General features: G+C 40.0%; 1 protein-coding gene across 2 annotated transcripts in view; it reads left to right on the top strand.

Annotated features, from left to right (window-relative positions):
• LOC115259196 (uncharacterized) overlaps positions 1 to 25089 on the top strand; it is a 242305-nt gene that overhangs the window by 48341 nt on the left and 168875 nt on the right. For both annotated transcript variants that reach the window (XM_062852541.1, XM_062852540.1), the window contains exon 2: positions 22909 to 23575. In XM_062852541.1, coding sequence (XP_062708525.1) covers positions 23501 to 23575 — 75 coding nt within the window. In that variant the 5' untranslated portion in view covers positions 22909 to 23500. The remainder of the gene's footprint in view (positions 1 to 22908; positions 23576 to 25089) is intronic.

The raw sequence follows: 25089 nt of genomic DNA, 5'->3' as shown, positions 1-25089 counted from the left end.
CCCACCCACACTCAATTGAAGCCAACAAACAAGGGACCATCGACCGACTACCGGTGAAGCATCGCCGTACGCCTAAGCTTAAAGGAGGCCCTATTTTGCCATACACCGCCATAGTGTTCCATTTTGCCAAAAAGAGTAGAGGCTGCTAATGGGGTACATTTCTGGCAGAACCGCTCGCCGCCACTGCATTGCCGCAGCCGCCGTTTTCAATTTCCTGTTGAGCTTTCTGAAACGAATCATCCATCAATGACGAAGCATTTCCAGAAGAATGGAAAAAATGTTTAATATTGCTACCAAGCATGAAATAGCTGAAGGACTGAAAAACGTCGGAAAGAAAGGCAACCGAAAGTGATACGTTATTTTTGGAAGCACCCACCCGAGCAGTGTAGAAATTTATCAAACCGTTTCACTATTGTTGTGGCTTGGCCTTGACTTTGCGCCGGTCCAACCCCCTACCACGTGTAGTGTGGATCGATCACCGTCATTAATGTGGTGCTTGCCCAGCATTCAACCGGTACGTGTATTGGCTGGACTTATTGCGGTCACCTCACCACTGCGCTGGAATGGCACCTGCTAGAGGCAAGCAAACCAATAGAGAAAAACAACCGTGCCAGTCGTTCCGGATGGTTTAAATGCCAATTGCTGTGACTTTGCTCTCGGAATTGAACCTAGTGGTCTGGTTTATTTTGGCGTTCGTAATGGGGCAGGTATTTAGCAAAATCGAATGTTCTGCCTTTTAGATGGATAATTTACCTCAGTTAGTGCTGGAATTTCTCTCTACACGTTTCGAAATTGAGTCACTCATTGATTATTTTGGTCGTTACGCTGACGCGGTTACTATGTGATGGAACACAGTCCTGGCAGAAGTTGAATATGCTCTCAGCTGAACTACCCGGTACCAGGTGCTAAGACAACATCATTGTTTGAACCAACTTTATCATAATTTATCAAATTTTGGTGGATTGTTTACAGTGAATAACAAACGAATCATATTTTTGATACATATTATTTATGTAACCATGTGAATTTTATGTACCTAGCTCTGAATTTAGGCAGGAAAACTTGGGTACCTAGAGGATCCCCAAAATGTACATTTTTAAGAAAACTTGATAAAGTTTATAATACATCAATTTACTTTGAATCTTAGTTCCTGCACACGTTGGGATGGACAGTTTTGTGACGGATGGACCTTTTCCGGAACCGGTACCCGTTGGAATTCTCAGAGACACTTTCAGAATGCATTGTAATTCCATCGTTCGATGGCTCAAAACTCTTGATATTTCATCCACAAGCCAATGTGCCGATAAATAACTATGTATAAATCTGACCACTTCCGGTTACACTGGTGACCCGATATTGACACCCTCGATTTTGTCAGCTGATTTTGTCAGCCTTTTTAGAACTTAACGTAGGCCAACCAGTTGAACCATTATAGGGTGCCTGTACCAATTATGGCACTATCTAAGGAAAACTATTTGTGCAAAAATAATGAGAAGACAAACGAATGCCATCAATATGTTTAAAGATAGCTTAGTTTCCATATTTTACAGGAAAAATGTAGAAACGGAGCCAATTTTTTTAGTATTTTTTACAGCGTGTACCAATGATAGGAACCCTGTACCAGTCATTTTTTAACTTTTATTCCTTTTCGCATTATTTGCATGTATTCCTTATGGGATTGCCCATAAATGGTACACGCACTATGGCAAAAAAAAGGTGCAAGGAAGCCGAAATTTAAAGGAAAATTTTTTTTTTTACCATAAATTGAGCAAAATGTGGAGTTTAAATGAGTGCAACCATCTTTTGTGAACGTGATCTGTTGTTCACAATTTTTTACTTGTTGATTTACATCGTTAATGGATGGAAATCAACTATGACGAATAATAGGTACTATAGCCATAATTGAAACACTTACGCTAGTTGAAAAAAGATCCTTATAATTTACAACCCATGTTGAACCCTGATCGAGTGATTGTCGGTCGCAGCAAAAAAATCCAATCCAACTCAGAGTAAAAGTGGCGCCAAACAGGCAACTGCATCGTAGTTCTGCGACCCGGATCGTTTTCGGAATTTCCCTCTACCGAACCACCGCCGCAGGCGACAGACGATACGTTCGTCTGGGACAAATTTGGCTATGCTGTGGGCCTATGTTACGAGAGAACGGAGCATAGTTGAATCCTTGAGAAAGGCACAATATAGTGACCGAAACGTCGGATGAAGACTTAACTATCCGTTTTTGAGTTTTTCTTCCAAGACTGAAAGCCATCACCTCGAAACATAAGATCAACAGTCGATTCCTTAAGAAAGCTAACACTAACGGAATCTATTTTAGGATAAGAGATTCATCAGACTCTCAGTTTTAGGGAAGCTTATAAATATGCGTTTGTTAATTGATAACAGATTTTGTTATCGTTTAGTATCCCGACTAGAAAATTATATCAAGTTTATTTCATATTGTGTTATGATGTTATAATATTTTTCTATAACTAATTATGTTATAAACTAGATGCAGGATGATGTTAAAATAAATAAAATTGTAACAAAAAGTAGACTAGTCTAATCAAGATTATAACCTATTTTGTTATAATCATATCAAAATTATAACAAAATTAGATATGAATTTTAGCCTCAGGATTACTAGTTTCTATCAAAATTTGATACAATTTTATAACATAACATTTCAAATATCGAAGACTTGAAACCAAATTATAATACATTTATAAAACAACATTTGTAACATAATGCGATATAATTGAGCTATGGTATTTTGAAAACACCAAGGATGTTGAACATAATTATATCACAAGGAGTTATGAATATCATAGTTTGTTACGATTATGTTTTATTTTTGTTACAATTTTCTAATCGGGATTTTTATAGACTGTTTCAGAAATAATAAATACACTTTGTGTATTAAATAAAATGAACTGTTTCGATGATTTCAATCATTTTTTTCAGAACACAGCATATGATGACCCATATTTATGATATCTTGAAGAACTATCAACCCAAGAAACAATATTTGCTTGAAGGAATGTTTCTTAAACCAACGTTTTTAAGCTGCAAGTCGTGTTAAATTTGAATAATTTTGAAAAAAACTTCAACTCTTGTTCGTCCAAAAATGAGAATCTATTAAACATCAACTCTCAAATGAAAAAAAAATCAACCGTTGTATAATCACGATGAAATGAATGTTTATTCAATAATCGTACATCGGTTGTTAAACTCTTGTTCAACATTTGAACCATCAGCTATTTACACAATAAATACATAAACTTGTCTTCAACGTTTATTAAACATCGTTGTTCGTCGTTATTTGTTTAATCGTTTAAGATTGGCTTAGGAAACCATTGTTGTGCAGTAGCAGCAAAGTGCATAATAACAAGCTTTCTTCGAAATTTATTCCACCGTAATACAATTACTTGGGAAGTTCTCTAACAAATAACTTCATTGGTATTTGCACAACCCAAGTAACAATTCAAAATCATTAATAAGCATGCGAGTTGATCGAATGTTCTACAAAAGCGCCGACAGTTGAACAAGAGTATATGTCGAACAAAGTTGCGAGTTAATGTTTCAAGCACTGAAAACTGCACGTCAGGGTGGCCCACACTTATATTAAAAACAAAAATTTCGAAATGCCAAGTCTTTCCTCCTACATCAGTTGTTTTGAACTCCCAGAAGCTACGTTCAAAATTTGAGCAGAATCGGTTGAGCCTAAGGGGGCGCTCAAAACGCTTGAAGTTTGTATGGGAAAACTAGGCCAAATGTATGCAGGACTTTAAGTTTTCGAATTTTGCCGCAAGGTGGCGCTGTGTGCGTTTAATAATCAAACCTTTTGGTATTATTGTAGGTGACTATATGCCAAACAACTTTGCCGAAGACCGCAAAGCGATCCGACGGCTGTAAAAAAAGTTATACCCTAGGCAAAGTGAGGCAAAGCGTTGAGATTTCATTATTGATATTATTCCTTTACATGTATTGGAAAAACAACAATTAAGTTTATCCTCATTTTACCTTAGGGTATAACTTTTTTCACAGACGTTGGATTACTTTGCGGTCTTCGACAAAGTTGTTTGGCATATAGTCACCTACAATAATACCAAAGGGTTTATTCAATTGAACAAAGAGTTTATTCAAAGTTTAACAACTTTTGCTTGATCATTTTATTCAACTACAATGATATAGCTTAACAACAAGATGTAATCAGGTTTCTTTAGAACATATGTTACGCTTTTATTCAATCAATGTTCATTAGCAGTGGAACCGTGTTACTTAATTATCGTTGTTCGCCATGATCCCATTTGTAAACACGATTGCTGATTAGGAGTCTAAGAAGAGCGTCTGCGGCTACCAGCTTCAACACCAAACAAATATCTAGCAGCAGCTCAAAATATTACACTTCCAAAATCATTTTGACTCATCTTTTGCACTACACGCTCCAACGACATCAAAACCGCCAACAGAAACACCGGAAAAGGCAGCCGAAGTGGCTCCTGGGCGGCTGGTATTGGCGAGTAGAATATCAACTTTGGTACCACCGGTCAAACCGAGATCAGCTTCCGTATGTTCCAATTTTATGACTGCTTGGAGATATGCACCAGTGTCACACATTTTTTTTCCTTCCGATACAAAACAGGAGCGAAAAAACATCGTGAATGACTTTCGGACTGACAAATATATCAGCATACATGCCTTATGATTAAACATTGCGGTTACAATTATTCAAACATTGATCAGCTTCAATGTTTATAAGGATACTTACCTTACCGATCAGGCCTCTGCTGTACATAGTTAGCCGTCTCCATTCCACTCGGTTCATGGCTGTTTGTCTCCAGTTCCGCACTCTGCGTAGGGTCCGCAGATCAAATGTTTATAAGGATAATATTGTAGAATAGAATGCTTAAGCAATGTTTAAACAGCAAATGTACGGCAATGTACTAGACTCAGGAACTGAATATTTATATACTGCTTAAAATCTGCCGATTCATGTAATTCTGATTGAGGCAGACCGAATGCAGACAACTGTCAATCAAAAGGTCCCGAGTTCAAGTCTTTCCACCGATGTGATTTGTTCCATTAAAATGAAATAAAATGGTGATGTTGCAGGTATATGATCAGAAAGTGATATTTCAGATTCAAAACGAATGCAGAAATATGGAAAGTAATTTTTTTTTTCCATTTTATTGTTATAATAATGGTGGAAGCAGAAAGAAAAGTTATTTTTTCCATTTTATTGTTATAATGAAGGTGGAAGCAGCACTTCGACGAGCACCTGAATGGCGAAGAGAATGTAGGCACGGAGGACCAAGGCAGCGAAGGAAATGACTATGTTGGTGCAGCAGAGGACGGGAACGAACCAACTTCCACGCTGAGGGAAGTTAAGGATGCCATCCACCAGCTCAAAAACAACAAAGCGGCTGGTAAGGACGGTATCGCAGCAGAACTCATCAAGATGGGCCCGGAAAAGTTGGCCACCTGTCTGCACCAGTTAGTAGTCAAGATCTGGGAAACCGAACAGCTACCGGAGGAGTGGAAGGAAGGGATAATCTGTCCCATCCACAAGAAAGGCGACAAGTTAATGTGTGAGAACTTTCGAGCGATCACCATTTTGAATGCCGCCTATAAAGTGCTATCCCAGATCATCTTCCGTCGTCTTTCACCTAAAGTAAATGAGTTCGTGGGAAGTTATCAAGCCGGTTTCATCGACGGCCGGTCGACAACGGACCAGATCTTCACCGTACGGCAAATCCTCCAGAAATGCCGTGAATACCAGGTCCCAACGCATCACCTGTTCATCGACTTCAAAGCGGCATACGACAGTATCGACCGCACAGAGCTATGGAAAATTATGGACGAGAACAGTTTTCCCGGGAAGCTGACTAGAATGATAAGAGCAACGATGGACGGTGTGCAGAACAGCGTAAGGATTTCGGGTGAACTATCCAGTTCATTTGAATCTCGACGGGGACTACGACAAGGTGATGGACTTTCCTGCCTACTATTCAACATCGCCCTGGAAGGTGTTATGCGACGAGCCGGGCTCAACAGCCGGGGTACGATCTTCACGAAATCCAGCCAATTTGTCTGTTTTGCGGATGACATGGATATTATTGCTAGAACATTTGGAACGGTGGCAGAACAGTACACCCGCCTGAAACGTGAAGCAGCAAAGGTGGGACTGGTGGTGAATGCGGCTAAGACAAAGTACATGCTGGTAGGTGGGACTGAGCGAGACAGGACAAGCCTTGGCAGCAATGTTACGATAGACGGAGATACTTTCGAGGTGGTAGAAGAATTCGTTTACCTCGTCTCCTTGCTAACGGCTGACAATAACGTGAGCCGTGAAATACGAAGGTGCATCATCAGTGGAAGTCGTGCCTACTATGGGCTCCAGAAGAAACTGCGGTCAAAAAAGATTCACCCCCGCACCAAATGTACCATGTACAAGACGTTAATAAGACCGGTGGTTCTCTACGAACACGAGACATGGACGATGCTCGAGGAGGACCAGCAAGCACTCGGAGTTTTCGAGCGACGGGTGCTAAGAACGATCTTCGGCGGCGTGCAAGAGAACGGTGTGTGGCGGAGAAGGATGAACCACGAGCTCGCTGCACTTTACGGCGAACCCAGCATCCAGAAAGTGGCCAAAGCCGGAAGGATACGATGGGCAGGGCATGTTGCAAGAATGCCGGACAACAACCCTGCAGAGTTGGTGTTTGCTAACCATCCGGTTGGTACAAGAAGGCGTGGAGCGCAGAGAGCACGATGGGCGGACCAGGTGGAGCGTGATCTGGCGAGTGTTGGGCGTGACAGACATTGGAAAGCTGCAGCAGCAAATCGAGTATTATGGCGGCAAATTGTTGATTCAGTATTATCATGAATTTGATGTTAACTAAATAAATGAAATGAAATGAAATGTTATAATGATATTGAAGAAACGTTTTTGAAGCACTTATAAAATCATATCTATTAGTAGAAATGAAACCTGTATGAGATTCGTCATAATACCAGCATGTTTTGATTGTATTATGGTGGAATAAATTTCGAAGAAAGCTTGTTATTATGCACTTGACTGCTAATGCACAATAATGGTTTCTTAAGCCATTCTTAAACGATCAAACAAATAGCGTCAATCAACGATGCTTAACGAACGTTGAAGACAATTGATTGATTGATTGATTTATCTTTATTTGAGAGACTTTCAGCCCTTGGCTGGTTCGTCTCTTACGTTGAAGACAAGTTTATGATATTTGTGTAAATGGCTGATGGTTCAAATGTTGAACAAGAGTTTAACAACCAATGTACGATTATTGAATAAACATTCATTTTATCGTGCTTATAGAACGGTTGATGTTAAATAGATTCTCATTTTTGGGCGAACATGAGTTGAAGAATAGTTTTATTTTAAAATTATTCAAATATAATACGATTTGCAGCTTAATAACGTTGGTTTAAGAAACATTCCTTCAAGCAAACATTGTTTCTTGGGAAAGGTGTTTTTTTTTAAGAATTTCAACATTATTTATCACTCAATAGCAAATTTTATCTAGCTTTTCATCATATTTGCTTGCTTAACAAGTTGGCTAAAACATCCCTTCATCAAAACCTGGGAAAAATCGATAAAGGCATTTGCACAACATTTTTTCTGACATCAAGTTTCTTATTTTTCAAGGTTTTCTACGGAATATAAAACCTAACACACAGTTTCTTAGCTTTTCTGAACACATTTAATTTAAACTAATTTATTTTTTCAGCTCATTCGATGCTTCAGATGGCAGTAAGCGGAAATTAAGATATTTGTTTGCTTAACATTTGTTACTGCATTTGTTGATGAGAGATTTGAAATAAAAATTGATGCATTGAGAAAGCCCGTAGTGGACAGTTATTTGTTCCTGCTCAGGCAGTGAAGCTTTAGGGGGCTGCTCAGGCCCTCACACGCGTTTCAAGGCTTGTGAAGGCGTTTCAGGAAATTCCAGGAGATTAGGAAGTCCCACATGTCTTCAGGTGAATTTCAGATGGATATAAGGAGGATTTCACAAGCGTTCCAATGATTTTCAAGGCATTCCAAGGCGTTAGTTAGAGTGATTCAGTAAGCTTCAGATGCACCTTGGTGAGCTTCACATGCTCCAGGTGAGCTTCAAAGAAATTTCAGGATGTTCAATGGCGTTTCTTGGTGTTTTAGGGTGTTTCAGGTGTTTCAGGGTGGTTGAAAGAAGTTTTAGAGAAGTGCGACCAAATCTACTAATCAGTTTTTTGGAAAAGAAACGCTATGCAAAATTTAAATCATGTTCTCGACATGTTCGCAAATGTTAAGCATGTATTTTGATGTAATGAAAATTTCCTCTGAAGCATGTCTCAGAGATTTCCCATAATTTGCAAGATAACATAGTTCATGATTAAATTCTTGCTAAAAGTTACTTTCAAAAACTGAGATCAAAATGTAGTATATATTACAGGAGGTGGCCAAAATGTTTGGGATAGGCAACTTTTTTTCTCTCACAAAAAAGTTCAACAGCTGTAATTTTTCATGGAGTGCGCTCAAAATGTCATTCAATTCGGTTCATTGGTTTCTGAGATATGACAGTTTTAAAATAAGCTGTCTAAAAATAGTGATTTACGAAAACGGTTCTAGCTCCGCGAAAGATTAACCAATCAAGTTCAAATTTGTACCAATGATGCACATACAATAGGTTGACAAACAGTCGAAATTTTAGAATTTTTGATGCACTCTATGAAAAGTTACAGTATGTTGAATTTTTTTGTAAAACAAAAAAAAACGTTGCCTATCCCAAACATTTTGGCCACCCCCTGTATATGTAAACTGTATTATCATTCATTATTGATGGAAGGTTTCCGGCGATGTAGTCTATTTTCATCTTTACCTTTCGGGCAAACACAGTAACAGTAATTATCGTCGCTTCCTACCAACTGTAATTGTAACTTTCACATAAAAGAAATGATTTCACGAATTCGCCCAGGCAGCGAGCACCTACTCTCATGCTCACTTTCCATCAAAGGCAAAAAAAAACAAACATTCGTTTTGCGAGCCTTTCTTTTGTAATCTGTTTTATTTCGTTTATGGTCCCCTCCCCCAATCAAAGTTTATTACAAAACACTCTGGCATCCGCCCAATTTCAGATGTTTTGATACAGTTCATCGCCCTCGCAGAAAATCGCGAAGGAAAAATACGTTTGCTCTTACCGGAACGACCGTTCGAGGTCGTTAATTTTGGAACAAGTTTATACCTAGTTTGTCGTTGGCTCAAATTGAGAATAGAGAGCCCTCATTCAATAGCAAAGCCCATCGGACTGGAAGAAAGGGTCACATCGGCATGTGCCCAGATTAAAAAGCCACCATGCCACGACACGTGTACGGTGTCGGTTCGAGAGCTTACAGCTTGGTTAAAGTTTTGCGTTTGTGGAGAAGGTGTGGGGTCTAGTCTTCTTTCTCCTGGTGTGACCTTCCAACTGGGACAGAGCCTGATTCTCAGCTCAGTGTTCTATGTGCATCAACACAGCTACTACTTGAGAGCTAATTGGGTCACAGAAATTTGAAGAATATATCATTTTCCATATTTTAATATGAATTTGAGCCTGGAGATTTTCCGAAGGATAACTCAACAAGTTGCTCAATTCATTTTTGAAATAATTCGAATTTTGGTCCAACTTATCTTACAGGTACAGAATACGCAGGAGCGTATAAAGTTTCACGAAGATACTCTAGGTACAGGCAATAGGCAATAGGAAGCCCAAAAAAATCATACGAAAGGACCCTAAGAAACAAGGAATTGAACCCAGACAACCGCACCATGATTATGTTGAATAACCGCATGTTCACAGGCAAAGTTATAGGGATGCACCCTGTTCATAAGAATTATAAATATTTAGTAGTAAAACGCCGCAAAGGGATACGCCCATGGCGACAGTACATATGTGTATCGCCGACATTAGTCTGAAAAGCTTTTCTGTGGCCAAAAGGAAGGCAATGTTCCGTGAACGACCTGTTGACATCGGCATCAATGGAGTCGACCTTGTTTACTCATTTGATACACACACACTCAACCCCACACCAACCGGAAAACTTTTCTGAGTAAATTGATTTATGCTATTAGGAATGTAGTTCTTGGAATTGCTACTGAGGATTCCTTAACGGTTACTAACAAAAGTTATATGTACCCTCATTAAGTGATTCCTAAACAACAATAAGCTTAGGCATAAGCATGGCCGACCGTGTGCACACATTGAGGTTGCCATCTCGTGATTGACCAGAATAACCGACATTGCATTGCACAGGTGGAGTCTGTTTAAAAACTCTTGATTGTCAACGGAAAAGGAAAGGAATATTAGATTGACAACTTTCGCTACTTGAGATCGTGGAATCCGCAGCATCCCTGCAGTTGTCTCGGGATGGAGTGTTCGTTGGCAAAGTAAGGTATAGTGAGTGGTGTTATGATGAGTTAAATGTCCATCGGATGAGAATCGGAGTAAAAGGGGATAAATGAATAGACGCATGTTTACACGTTGTGGGTCAGTTTCAGACTGCCGTTTATTTCCAGATTCGATAGTATACTCTGTTTCTCTTTCAATACATCAATACATTTGAGACACGTTCACAGATGATTACAACAACTCCTTTACCCATTATGAGATTTTACAATAGTATTGTAAAACTAACACATAGTATACAATTTCAGAACTCTTCTGATCGAAGACATCTTTTTTTTAAGACTTAAGCTGCTCACTCTAAATGTTTATAAAAACGAATAATTTTCATACTCATGTAAGAAAAATCAAGAACGTCCCTAATTAGTTTTTTTTTTATGAAATAACATTATTGCTAATTATCACTTGTGTTGTAAGTCAAAACTCCGACTAATGCATACGATAATCTGCTGGCAGCCTCTGTTCACACCATAATCTCGTAGCCTTCTCACCCATCTCAGCATCTTCTCATTTTTGCATTTCTCATTTAATCCATGGCGGCTCATGTTCGGAAGTATAGTCCTATTGTTCATATCGGTGGTGATCCTCTTTCCACCCCGAAAAAAAAATCCATTGCAATGGTACGCTCAAAATAAAATGCAGACAAAAACAGAAACTCGCAAAATAGTTTGTCTGAACAAATCATTTGCTCAAGACACCGACAAAAAATGGTAAAATGGAGTTTTCTGTTAAAAAGTGCGTCTTGCTTTATTTATGCTTTGTTGGAGAGCGTCACAAAAACGTTATCGTGAATTTGTTGCAAATAAAATAAAAATGTCAAAACAAATCACAGTTTACTATACGTAGTTGGTATATGAACAGAACGTATTCACACAAAAAGGTTTTGTCAAAAAAGCACTAAACAGCTCTAATGAACCAAAACAAAATATTCATACCAAAAAAATATTGAAAATCACTTCACGCAACTAAAAAGCTTTTGAACTATAGAGTAACGTAGAAATAAAAATGACATAAAATATTCTCCTCCATAGAAGAAATAAAACATGCATAAGCGCATGCTGTGTCAAAAACTAGATTCAACTAAACCGACAGAATGTCGTAAAGTTGTTATCTTTTTGTTTCGTGTACACTCCATCAAAAGCAAAAAAAACAGGCTATTGTGAAAAAATAAGACCACGGCGTAATGATCATATACCACAAATTTTAGCCAAATGTGACCAAATACGACACAAAGTTTACACTCAATTTCACAAACTGATTAAATGCACGCTTTTAACACTTATGACAAACAAGTTTTTTGGTAGCCTTATCATTTTGATGGACCAACAGATGGTTTTATTCTCGTTCGTCTCGCCGTGCCTCAGCATCTCATTCTTCCATTATTGCTTTTCATCCGGTATTGTTGTAAACTCGGCCATCGTAAAAACAGTAGTGGTCGTCTGCACCGCCACAAAAAAAATGTTTACCACAAAAATGCTTAGCAACAAATGGTGACAATAAAACAGAAATCTATAAATTTGTGAGCAGCAACAAATGATTTTATCAAAAAATACGATAAAATACGAAAAAGTCTCACAAAAAAAGAATTTCTGCAAAAAAAAGTACACCACTAAACATATAAAAATCCATTGCCAAAAATGGACAAAATTATAGCACTAAGCACCAAAACACATAAAAAAACACAATAAACTTGATCCACAATAAAAACATACTGTTCAAAATGCACGCGTAAATTTGCCACAAGAAATCGTCTTTATCCTCGTTCGCCACTGTTATGATGAGTTAAATGTCCATCGGATGAGAATCGGAGTAAAAGGGGATAAATGAATAGACGCATGTTTACACGTTGTGGGTCAGTTTCAGACTGCCGTTTATTTCCAGATTCGATAGTATACTCTGTTTCTCTTTCAATACATCAATACATTTGAGACACGTTCACAGATGATTACAACAAGTGGGAATCTAGGAGCCACCTATGGTATATCAGTCTCCGGGTTATTTGAAAATACGCGTCAAATTAATTGTTTTACAAAATCACCCATCAGATAATTAATGTACAAAATAAGTACGGTTCAGATGGTTTCCAAGCAATAGTTATATGTATTGAGGTAGGACAAAAAATCGATTTCATTATTCTTTTATTTTAAAGTATGGGTTTTCAGGAATGCTGTGTTGAATTTTCATAGAGATTCAAACAGTAGAAGCAAAGATATAGCGTTCTGCGCCTCGCTCCCTTGCGGGCGCATGTTAACTGGAAACTTTGGACGCGTTTATCTCGGAAACGTGTTTTCCAAAACGTCGATGTGGTGATTACCATTGCGGAATCAGTTCTCGACCGATTTCAACCATTTTTTTTAGTGTTCGCTGCTTATGCGTCGTGTACTTAATCGATCAACATTTTTCGAAATATTATTTAACATGGAATATATTGACCCAAATTTGTTATATGTGTGCTTCATCACAATAATGGACTGCTGCACGTATTTATACTGGCCTACTTACTCTCACACGAATTTTGACGTTTGAGAGGTGCCAGCGAGGTGAGAGTCAGCAGGCCAGCATAAATTCGTGCAGTGGACCATTCTCCAGGCATGTGCATTAACAAATAATCAGAAAGTTGTAAGGAAGAGAAACGGCTTCTCAACCGTTCCTGTTCTAGCGATGGCTATGAACATTAGAGTGGGCCATCGTTTATATGGAAAAATTCAATGGTATCCCTTCAGATCAAAGCTTTTTTTATCCCATTTCAGGACCCAAAAAAGTGTGCAAAATTTGGGCACGATCGGTTATGTCTACGTTTTGCGCATCGCGTTTGAAGTTTGTATGGAGATTTACATGGGAAAACACACTTTTTTTGCATTTCTCTCATAGCAAGCTCGAATTTTTCTAAAACCATATAACCAATAATGTGGAAACATAGCCTAGGGCGTCCTGAAACACTTTGTCGCAGACCGCGAAGTGATGTGATGCTTATGAAAAAAGTTATAGCGTTGGCATTGCTTAGCGAAACAGCATGATTTTGTTGCTATTGTTATTCCTTTACATGTTAAAACATAAATACATGCATGTGGTTCGTTAGCTATAACTATTTTCACAAGCATCGGATCGCTTTGCGGTCTTCAACAAAGTTTTTTTGAACATCCTAGGCTATCATTTTACAGTATCGGTTAAAAAGTTTCAGACAAACTTTTTCAACTTATGACAAAAATGCCAAAAAAGTATGTTTTCCCATACAAAATCCCATACAGATTTCAATTGCAATGCGCAAAGTGTAGACGCAATCGATCGTGTTCAAATTTTGCACATTTACTCAGGACCCGAAACGGAACCAATAATGCTTTGATCTGAGAAAACGGTTCCGATGACCCACACTAATGAACATATGAATATATATGAACTGTATATTTAGAGAGGAGAATATACAGAAAGTGGATAGAAAGATACAAAATAGAAGAAAGTGACGAGCTAGGTATTGAACCCAGGATCTTCTGCATATAAATCAGAAGCGGTAGCCACTAGACCACCGAGCCCGTCTTCTATTTTTTAATACTTATCGATATGGTCAAACTCAATGCTTTTAAACAAGTAAGACGTGGTTTTCATCAGTCAACGAGGTTGAAACTTTTACTGCAAATCATTTTAGTGCAATAGGGTTTGGAACTACTCGGGCACCCGCACCAATTCCTGGCAAAACAAATCAAAATATCACTTGCCGCATACTTTCCAAACGCTCTTCCGTAGGTAATCATCTCCCGCAACATTTCCGCAACAGGATCCACAGTAAATGAGCTACATTTTCACTATGAAGCCGCACAAGTGCTCAACAAAAAATTACCTACACGCAGAAGAATGCACTTCGGCAGCACAAAGATGGGTGCCGAAGTGATTTCGCATTTGATTTAAGTAGCTGGAAGTTCGGCACTGGTGCCGAGAATTGTCACTAAACTAGGTGCAGTAAACTCGTTCATAATCAGTTATCCGGCAGAAAATCTTCACAGCAATCACTGTTAACCACAATTTCACGCAATGAGGTATCTGATTCAACTGGCAGAAGTGGATAAAAACGATCGTATCGATGTGGATTTAGGTGACGCACAATTTTGTTTACCTGTTGTGCCGGAAATGGGGTAAAAAACCCTGAATTTACTTCGGGAATTCCTCTGGAATTTCCTTCGGGAATTCCTCTGGAATTCCCTTCGGGAATTCCTCTGGAATTTCCTTCGGGAATTCCTCTGGAATTTCCTTCGGGAATTCCTCTGGAATTTCTTTCGGGAATTCCTCTTAAATTTCCTTCATGAATTCCTCTGGAATCTCCTTCATGAATTCCTCTGGAATTTTTCCGGGAATTTCTCTGGAATTTCCTTCGGGAATTCTTCTGGAATTTCCGCTGGAATTTCCCTCGGGAATTCCTTCAGAAACTCATCTGGGAGTTGCTTTGGGAATTCTCCTGGGATTTTTTTCATTTCTCTGAAATTTCCTTCTGGAATTCTGTTACTTCAGGAATTCCTCTGAAAAAATCTTCATGAATTGATCACCAAAACTCTTCAGAAATTCCTCAAGAAGTTCTTTCAAGAATTCCTCTGGAAGTTCCTTCAGGTATTCCTCTGGAAGTTCCTTCCGGAATTCCACTGAACGTTTCTTCAGGAATTCCTCTGTAAGTACTTTCAGGAATTCCTCTGGAAGTTCTTTAGTAATTCTTGAAGGAACTTCCAGAAGAATTACTAAAAGAACTACCAGAAAAATTCCTGGGGCAGCATCTAAAGCAATTGCTGGAGAAGCCTCCAATGAAATTTTGAACTTTCAAAGGATTTCGGGAAGGAAAGTCGGTAGAATTTCTGAAGGAACATCCAGAAGAATTCCTGAAGGAACTTCAGGAACATGGCCAAGTGGTTTCACATAGAAAAGTTGTACTTGTAATTGCCACCGACAAGCTGGCGATGAAAATTCAAGAAGTTTGTTAGGTCGCATGCTAGGGTTTGTTTCATGGCGGTGAGTGGCCATTTCCTTGGGGGCATGGCCTCTAGTCCAGAAGATGGCTAAGTGGTTTCACCTAGAAAGATTTTCTGCCGGAAAGCTGATTTTGAACGAGTTTACTAGTCTAGCGACAATTCAAAAAATCAGAAATTTTAGTTTCGGGGTGAAATTGATCAGTCAGTGACATGCCTTTGTAAGAGCTGAAAAAAAATTTTCCACCTGAATTAACCACCCCAGAATGCGAAAAGTTATGAAAACTACTAAATTTTATTATTTAAGTTTGAAGTTAAATAAATCACAAGAAAACCCCTGAAGGTATGCGATATTCATACTAAACATGTGCTTAGTTCAGGAAAATTACAATTTTATGCATAAATTTCAATATTTATAGACAATTTGATGACGAAATCGGGTTGAGTGAATACGTGGCACCTATAAAAATTCAACGGAAATGGTTGCTTGCCGAGTGTGGAACTTAAGCTGGGAAACGTGATATTCTCGGCCTTTGCAGTCTAATAGAGCAGCGAGAACGATATTGTCTCAACATCCGACGATTTAGGTAACATATTCTCCGACATTTTTGACGTCAGGACCTATCGTGGCGCCAACATCGACTCCGACCACTATCTGGTGATGGTTAAACTGCACCCAAAACTCTCCGTCATCAACAATGTACGGTATCGACGACCGCCACGGTACAACCTAAAGCGACTGAAACAACCGGATGTCGCCTCAGCATACGCGCAGAATCTCGAGGCCGCATTGCCAGACGAGGGCGAGCTCGATGAGGCTCCTCTAGAATACTGCTGGAGTACAGTGAAAGCAGCCATCAACGACGCAGCAGAGAGCACCATCGGGTACGTGGAACGGAATCGACGGAACGAACGGTTCGACGAAGAGTGCAAAACGGTTTTGGAGGAGAAGAACGCAGCGAGGGCGGTAATGCTACAGCAAGGGACTCGACAGACCGTGGAACGTTATAAACAGAAGTGGAAAAAGCCGACCTGCCTCTTTCGGGAGAAGAAACACGGAAGTTCTATCAGAAGCTCAACGCATCCCGCAACGGCTTCGTGTCGTGAGCCGAAATATGCAGGGATAAAGACGGAGGCCTCCTGACGGACGGACGTGAGGTGATTGAAAGGTAGAAGCAGCACTTCGATCAGCACCTCAACGGCGTGAAACGTAGGCATGGGAGCCCACGGCAGCGAAGGAAACGACGTACCAGTGCAGCGGAAGACGGAAATGAACCAACGCCCACGCTGAGGGAAGTTAAGGAAGCCATTCACCAGCTCAAAACCAACAAAGCAGCTGGTAAGGATGGTATCGCAGCAGAACTCATTAAGATGGGCCCAGAAAAGTTGGCCACCTGTCTGCATCGGCTAATAGTCAGGATCTGGGAAACCGAGTAGTTACCGGAGGAGTGGAAGGAAGGGGTAATCTGCCCCATTCACAAAAAAGGCGAGCATTTAGAATGTGAGAACTTCAGGGCGATCACTATTTTGAATGCTGTCTACAAAGTGCTATCCCAGATCATCTTCCGTCGTCTGTCACCTAAAACGAATGAGTTCGTGGGAAGTTATCAAGCCGGCTTCATCGACGGCCGGTCGACAACGGACCAGATCTTTACCGTACGGCAAATTCGCCAGAAATGCCGTTAATACCAGGTCCCAACGCATCACCTGTTCATCGACTTCAAAGCGGCATATGACAGTATCGACCGCGCAGAGCTATGGAGAATCATGGACGAAAACGGCTTTCCTGAGAAGCTGACTAGACTGATTTAAACAACGATGGACGGTATGCAAGTTATCACTGAGTTCAAGTTGATAACTAATTGTGTTATACATTATTTTGTTCAACATTACATTTAGTTATCAACATGAAAAAATACACCTGATTGATTACTAGTTTTGTTATGAATTAGTTATCATTCAGAGCTATTTTATCGACCACAATAGTAAAAATCTTCTTTACCGACATCATCAGCAATTGAAAAAAGTTTCTCATAATTTACAACCAATGCTTTTAACTATTGTGCCCAGGCGGGTCTCGAACCCTGATCGAGTGATTGTCAGTCGCAGCCGATAGCCCCTATACCAACGAGACTCAGTAAGAGTGAGAGTAATTGAAGGCTACGCTTTCGTACTACAGTCGCATTGAAGGTGCAAAGCGAAATCTATTTTTAGATTCGAGGTTCATCAGGCTCTCAGTTTTGGGAAAGCTTTGGCATATGCGTTTGGAAGCTGATAACATATTATGTTATCATTTAGAATGTATATGTTATCGCGATAGACTAAAATTATCTATAACTAAATTTGTTATCATTTGGTTATCATCAATTGGAGAAGATGATAACAAAAATAACAAAATGATAACACCGATAACATAATTTGTTATCAAAGAGATATCACTTTGTTATCCGCCTTTGCTCGGGTATCCAGGTCATTCGAATCTCGCCGGGGACTGCGACAAGGTGATGGACTCCCATGCCTACTCTGCAACATCGCTTTGGAAGGTGTGATGCGACGAGCCGGGCTCAACAGCCGGGGAACGATTTTCACAAAATCCGGTCAATGTGTGTGCTTTGCGGACGACATGGACATTATTGCAAGAACATTTGGAACGGTGGCAGAGCTGTACATCCGCCTGAAACCCAAGTAACCATGATGCTGGATATAGAGCATTAATATCGCTTTATAGTGTATAACATGCTCTATAAAGTTGTTTTGTCATATAGGTACCAGTAAAGTAGGTTTAAAGTTGAAAGTGGCGCTACTATTGTTGATTCAAAGCAAGCTTTACTGTGGTGATAAATGCTTGTACCATATGGCCAATGCAATCAAATCGGGAGGAATGCATACTTAGTATGTTTTTCATTTTTCCATCTATTTTTATCTTTTCATACCTTCTCCAATACTCTTACTCCGATGTTTTTTATTGTATTTCGGGAATTGAACCTAGACTGCTGAAACTGCACCACGATATAACTCGGACGCGCTTACGCTGTGTGCTTTGACTACTTAGTATGTTGCATCTAAAAAAATGTGCAACATAAGGTAACGTATACTTAACTCGTGCCTTATTAAGTTGTGTTTTCAGCAGCAGAAGCAGCAGCTCTTAAAAAATGTGCTGGGGTCTGAATGTCATCAGTTATCTTACTCTCCCAAATTCATCCTTTTCGAAAACAAGCGATTGTAGAACCGATTGATTCCACAAACGAAGATAATACTAAGATATAAATTCATCTGTGTTGATTCTGTTCTTTTTATTTGCATACGTGCTCACTTCTATCAAAAAATAAAATAAATAAGAAACAATACAACGATTTTGTAGCTGGGCCTGCGCAGGTTGAGCTTGCCTTACAAGATACTCCACGTGACGCCTTCAGCTACGACATGTTTGTGGTTTCAGAGCAGGATGTAGCAGGAGCAGTATCAAAGCTGAAGTCTTCATACAGCCCAGGACCAGATGGAATCCCTGCAGCCCTTTTGAAGAAATGTTCAGCTTTGCAAATACCGCTGACAATTCTTTTCAATCGCTCTCTAAGGCAGAGTGTATTCCCGAGCAGTTGGAAAAGATCTTATCTTTTTCCAATTTTCAAAAAAGGTGATAAGCGTGGCGTGAGTAATTATCGTGGCATTACTTCACTATGCGTGTGCTCGAAGGCTTTTGAAATTATCATCAACGACTCCCTGCTCAATAGCTGCAAACATTACATCTCTACAGATCAGCACGGATTCTTCCCTAAAAGATCCGTCGTCACCAACCTTGTCGATTTTTCAACCGAATGCATACGTGCCATGGATGCTGGTAAGCAGGTGGATGCGGTTTATCTGGATTTGAAAGCAGCATTTGACCGCGTAGATCATCGAATCCTTCTCCGTAAACTTGCGAAATGTGGTGTAACAGCTGGCTTTATTGATTGGTTCGAATCATACCTTACCAGACGATCGCTGTGTGTGAAGATCGGCACGTACGAATCGAGTCCGTTCACAAATCTATCCGGAGTGCCACAAGGGAGCAACCTTGGACCACTACTGTTTTCGCTTTTCGTCAACGATGCATCTCTCATTCTTCCTCCAGGGACCAGACTATTTTATGCCGATGACGCCAAAGTATACATCGTTGTTAGTGGATTGGACGATTGTCATTGCCTGCAGGTGTTACTAAATACCTTCGAATCGTGGTGCTCAAGAAACTGTATGACGTTGAGTGTCGAGAAGTGCCATGTTATATCGTTCAGTAGGAAGCGACATCCAATTCGTTTCCCATATACACTGTGCGGAGCCACACTAGAACGAATGCAATGTGTCCGTGATCTCGGTGTTCTGCTAGACGAAGAGCTGACATTCTACGTGCATTATAACGACATCGTCTCGAGAGCAAACAAGCAACTTGGTTTTGTTCTTAAGATGAGCCAAGGATTCAGAGACCCACTGTGCTTGAAGTCACTGTACTGTGCTCTGGTACGTTCCATTCTGGAATTTGCTGCTGTGGTATGGTGTCCATTTCACATAAGCTGGATAACTCGAATTGAATCCGTGCAGAAGAAATTCGTGCGATATTCTCTGAGGAATCTACCCTGGCGTGATCCGGAAAACCTGCCTCCATATGCGGAACGCTGTCGTTTATTGGGGATCGATACTCTGGAGGACCGGCGTTATGCGTCGCAAGCCACTTTTGTGGCAAAATTGCTCAAAGGTGAAATCGATTCGCATAACATATTGGCAAACATCGATATCTACGCCCCTGAGCGGCCCCTGCGTAACAGGAGTTTCGTTAGTCTCGGTAGCTCAAATACTTTATACGGGCAACATGATCCGACTAGATACATGACAATGAAATTCAACCAAGTTTTTCCTATCTTCGACTTCAATATACAAACTTCGACGCTGCGAAACCGTTTTGTAGAATATTTTAGACGTAATTAACTTTGTGCTGTTTATGTTTTAAGTATGTTTTTAAGTTTATATTCATTAAGACAATTTTTATGTCAGATGGATCAAATCAAATATAAATAAATAAATAAATACAAGCAGCGCTGTAATCTTTTCTTTTATGGAATCGGTGCGTTATACTGAATAAGGAAACCAATCCCCACATAATTTTTGTTCCCTCAGAATGTGATTGTTTTCATGTCCTAACCAGAAACCCATTAAACCGTACAAAATATAAATTTCCAAACAGCACCATCTGAGTTACGCAGCAATACATGAAACTTTTTGGTTTCTTTTTCTTTTGATTTTAATGGTTCTTTTTCTATAAATGTTTTTTTTTCGAACTGAGGCGTATTTTTCTGTTTACAATGATGGAAGCTTTAGTAAAGGCATGTATAAAGTAATAAATGCTTGCATTATTGTTTACCATGAAGCTTCTAACATGGTAGTGCAAAGAAGCATTAAACAACGGCCCTATAGAACTATACCGAACTGTCAAAATCCCATAATGATTCAATGCTTTCATAATGTAGATTAAACGCTTCATTACTTGACAGGTGTAAAATAAAAGTTATCTTGCATTAGCTAAACCAGAATATGATAGAATTAATGTTATGATATAATGCTTGTGGTTACTTGAGGAATGCCTCAAAAACAAAGTACATGCAGGTAGGCGGAACCGAAACGACCGGATCCGTCTGGGTAATAATGTTACGATAGACGGGGATACTTTCGAGGTGGTGGAAGAATTCGTCTACCTCGGATCCTTACTGACGGCTGACAACAACGTGAGCCGAGAAATTCGGAGGCGCATCATCAGCGTAAGTCGGGCCTACTATGGACTCCAGAAGAAACTGCGGTCGAAAAAGATTCACCCACGCACCAAATGCACCATGTAAAAAACGCTAATAAGACCGGTGGTCCTCTACGGGCACTAGACATGGACCATGCTCGAGGAGAACCTGCAAGCACTCGGAGCTTTCGAGCGACGCGTGCTAAGGACGATCTTCGGCGGTGTGCAGGAGAACGGTGTGTGGCGAAGAAGAATGATCCACGAGCTCGCTGCACTTTACGGCGAACCCAGCATCCAAAAGGTGGCCAAAGCCGGAAGGATACGGTGGGCAGGGCATGTTGCAAGAATGCCGGACAACAACCCTGCAAAGCTGGTGTTTGCAACTGATCCGGTTGGCACAAGAAGGCGTGGAGCCCAGAGAGCACGATGGGCGGACCAGGTGGAGCGTGACTTGACGAGCATTGGGCGCGACAGAGGATAGTGAACGGCAGCCGCAAACCGAGTATTGTGGCGTACTATTGTTGATTATGTCTTGTCTTGAATGTGATGTTGAACAAATAAATTTTGTAAGTATGTATGTATGTTTTTATTTATTGCAACTCTATAGATAGAGATTTAATTTTAAATTTTTGAGGTCTCAGACCTTACGTAGTCATGGTCTGTGACCAGAGGTGCGGTATTATGATTTTCCATAATAGTGGCCATAAATCAGTACATTAAATGATTTCAAATCGAATCCAAAGTTGTCGGTTGGAAGGTTGCTCTTTTTCTTGGTCAGTTAACGCGAAATGAATTACTGCTGTTATTGTATTTCCTTAACGTTTTCAGACCAACGTTCACGAAGAGTACAGAATTATAAAGATATTCGTTTTTCATAAGACATCTCTCTCTCTTGTCCAATTGAACACATTTTAGCGTCTTACAATTGGTTTTAAAGTAACAAAAATATATTATTCTTGAAAAAATTCCAAATCAATTTTGTTAATGCCTAGTTTCCAAGAACACAGACTTTTGGAAAACGTGGTGTGATGATGATGTCTGAGCGCATTATTTATTCTGAAGTGTCGTTGGCACAAAAGAGCATCTGAAGGATTTCCAAGAACCCAAATAACACCCACGCGAACAATCTACCTGGGGAGAAAATTGAAGGTTACGCATAAACAACAAATTCCTAAATGCCTTCTTGGTAAATGATTGAGAAAATCATACAAATGGCACGCAGGGGGGAAAAATCCAAAGCTGAGCATTGTCAATGCTTCAAATGTGTGAATATGATCTCGTGTCGACCATATATAAATGGAATAGACAATCTCATTTCTATAAGCATAGAAACAGTTTCTGATTGTTATGTTTTTTTTTCGCATCTCTACTACATTTCCAAAGTCAAATCATACACAATTTTTTTTTCAGAAGATGTTTCTTAAACTTTTGAAGCAATACAGGTCCATGATAACACTGGATCCTAGTTCACACCAGAACGGAAAGCAATCATTCACTTCACATCACCAAATCCAACTCGCATCCATTCTTGTTCTGTTACCATTCTTTCATATTTCATTCTTTGATAACACCGCACATTTTCTGGCACACGATTGTGATTACGCGATTTCCGCTTTTCTCTGTGCTGGCTTCCAGCTACGTATTCTGCGAAATAAAAAATTATGTTCAACCATTTACCTACCGATATCCGCCAGCGAAATTCCAAATCACACACACTCGACTAACGTTTTCTACTTTTTCCGTTTTGCATTCCGCACAGATGCCGCTACCCCCAACCATGACGACAACGACGACGACGACGACTACGCCGGGGACGATAGAGCCGGCTACTTTGGAATCAAGTGGGTAAAGCTGTTCCTGTTCCACGAATCGTTCAACGGCTTACACACATCAGGACCATCACTCACAGAAGGACCCCGTTCGTTCGTTGCGTTGGTTCATTCTTAGCGCTGACTGACTGCGAGAAGACGCTCACTCACCGATTCCGAGACTAACGCGCGACGATGCGTAAAATCACGTGAAATCGCAACGTGTTTGGAATCTCGATTGGGAAGAAGAATTTTTGGTGCTATTTACAAAGTGAATTTTCGAAGGGAAAAATTAAGCGGATTTCAGTTTGGCGGTAGGTGGATGGGAAATTTAAAAATCGGTGCTTGATTTGGGGGTTGAGTGATGACGACGGTTTCACAAAGTAATACCTGAATGTGGCAGAGGTCAAGATTTAGTGGAGGAATTCGAAGAATTTTAACGGTTATTACTTGAGTGGGTTGCTGAAGGTGAACCAGTGAAATTATTACAGCAGAGCTAAATTGTTTTGCTGAAACATCGTGCTCCAGATTTTGTGAGGAAGAATGGCCATCCTTCATTCATGTTGCCTTTATAGAACGGTACGGAAAGGAAGCTACGCCAGTGTCATCTATACATTTGTAAGTATTTCTTTACACTTTTAGATATTTCTCCCAGAGTCTGTTGAATGGATGCCAACTACGTTATACAATCCGACATAAGGCCGTGAAACACATGCTGTGCAACGTGCTTCTTAGGCAAGATGTCTTGAATCGTTTAATTCAACAGCAGATATGGTTCAAATTGCACAATTGTTGTCTGTATAGATACTTGAAAAAGATAAGTTGAATTTTCCTTGTAGACAGTGTACGCAGAATATGGCACCGCAAGCGAAAAATAGGCAACAAAGAAGGTACGGCAACTACGCTTTGTTTTTTCGTTAGCAGATAATGACAAAATCGCTCCCGAGTTTGTTCACAACAAAAACGGTAGGAATATTTGTCTCGTTCTATTCACATCGTGATTTTCACATTGTTTTACAACTGAAATTCGACTCTGAGGATGGCAGAAGTGTTAATTCGTCCAAATGCTCATGAATTCGATAATGTGGGTCGAAAATTTCAGCAGAAAAGCCGAAATATCGGCACACGCACGGTAAGCGATATTTGTTTTATTGCTCTCATCTCTTGACATGCGTTTGTTGCTCAGCGCATTTGTTATCAACATGCACCGCTTAAGACAAAGCGTTTGTTTTTCGGCGTGATCCGTTTTTCGTACCCTGCTTGTAGCAGTTCATCAAATATTGTGTTTTCAACAATGACCCAATGGATCACTAAAATAACTAAAACGGCCGCTATGAAATGAACAGATAGCTCCACCGTAACCTTGTGTGTTTGACGTAACTGTGTTATCGTCCATATACGGTGGCGCTTTTGTTTTGATGCGGTGAGTAGTGGAAAGGTCGGCTTTAAGGATCCATTTTATACCCAATTTATAATTTGTAGTGTTGTAGGTTTAAAGCTAACAGTGGCCCAACATACGATAAAAATTGACCCGACATTCGATAGTATTTCAGTCTGGCGGAATTTCGCCCAGCTAGCACAGCTAGTCAATCGAATGACAATTGGCAAATGCCAAGGATTCGCTTCTTATTTGATAGGTGCTCTGATTGAATGAACATGATTAGAAAATTAAACACCTATTGCACCTTGCGAAAACTCGCTGAAAATCCTCTGAAACTTCGTATATTCCATCAAAAACCCCCCTGAGACCCCCTCGGACCCCATGTAACGCACCTGAGACCAAAGCTCCCTAAAACGCTCTTGTAACGACTTAGGAAACCCTCTGAAAATCCACTAAACTTCTTGAAATGCCCCCCAAAACCCCCTAAATTCCCCTCGGACCCTATGACGCACCTGAAACCCTCAGACACCACCGAAAACGCCCTCCTGAAACTTCATTGAAAGCCCTCTGAAACTGACCCCCTTTAAATCTCCTAGTTACTCTCCCTTCTTAAACTTCTCTGCAATCTTGTACTCCATTTAGATAATGAACTGAATACATTAAGGTAAAAATTCTATTTAGGCAATCCCGACTTATTACCTGAATGGAGGTTTGGGTGTAACTTTCTTATCGTATTATACGAACCATTTTC

Source organism: Aedes albopictus, chromosome 2, assembly GCF_035046485.1.
Source record: "Aedes albopictus strain Foshan chromosome 2, AalbF5, whole genome shotgun sequence".
Classification (NCBI taxonomy): domain Eukaryota; kingdom Metazoa; phylum Arthropoda; class Insecta; order Diptera; family Culicidae; genus Aedes; species Aedes albopictus.
The sequence above is the reverse complement of the archived record's forward strand: the minus strand, read 5'-3'. Positions and strand labels throughout refer to the sequence as shown.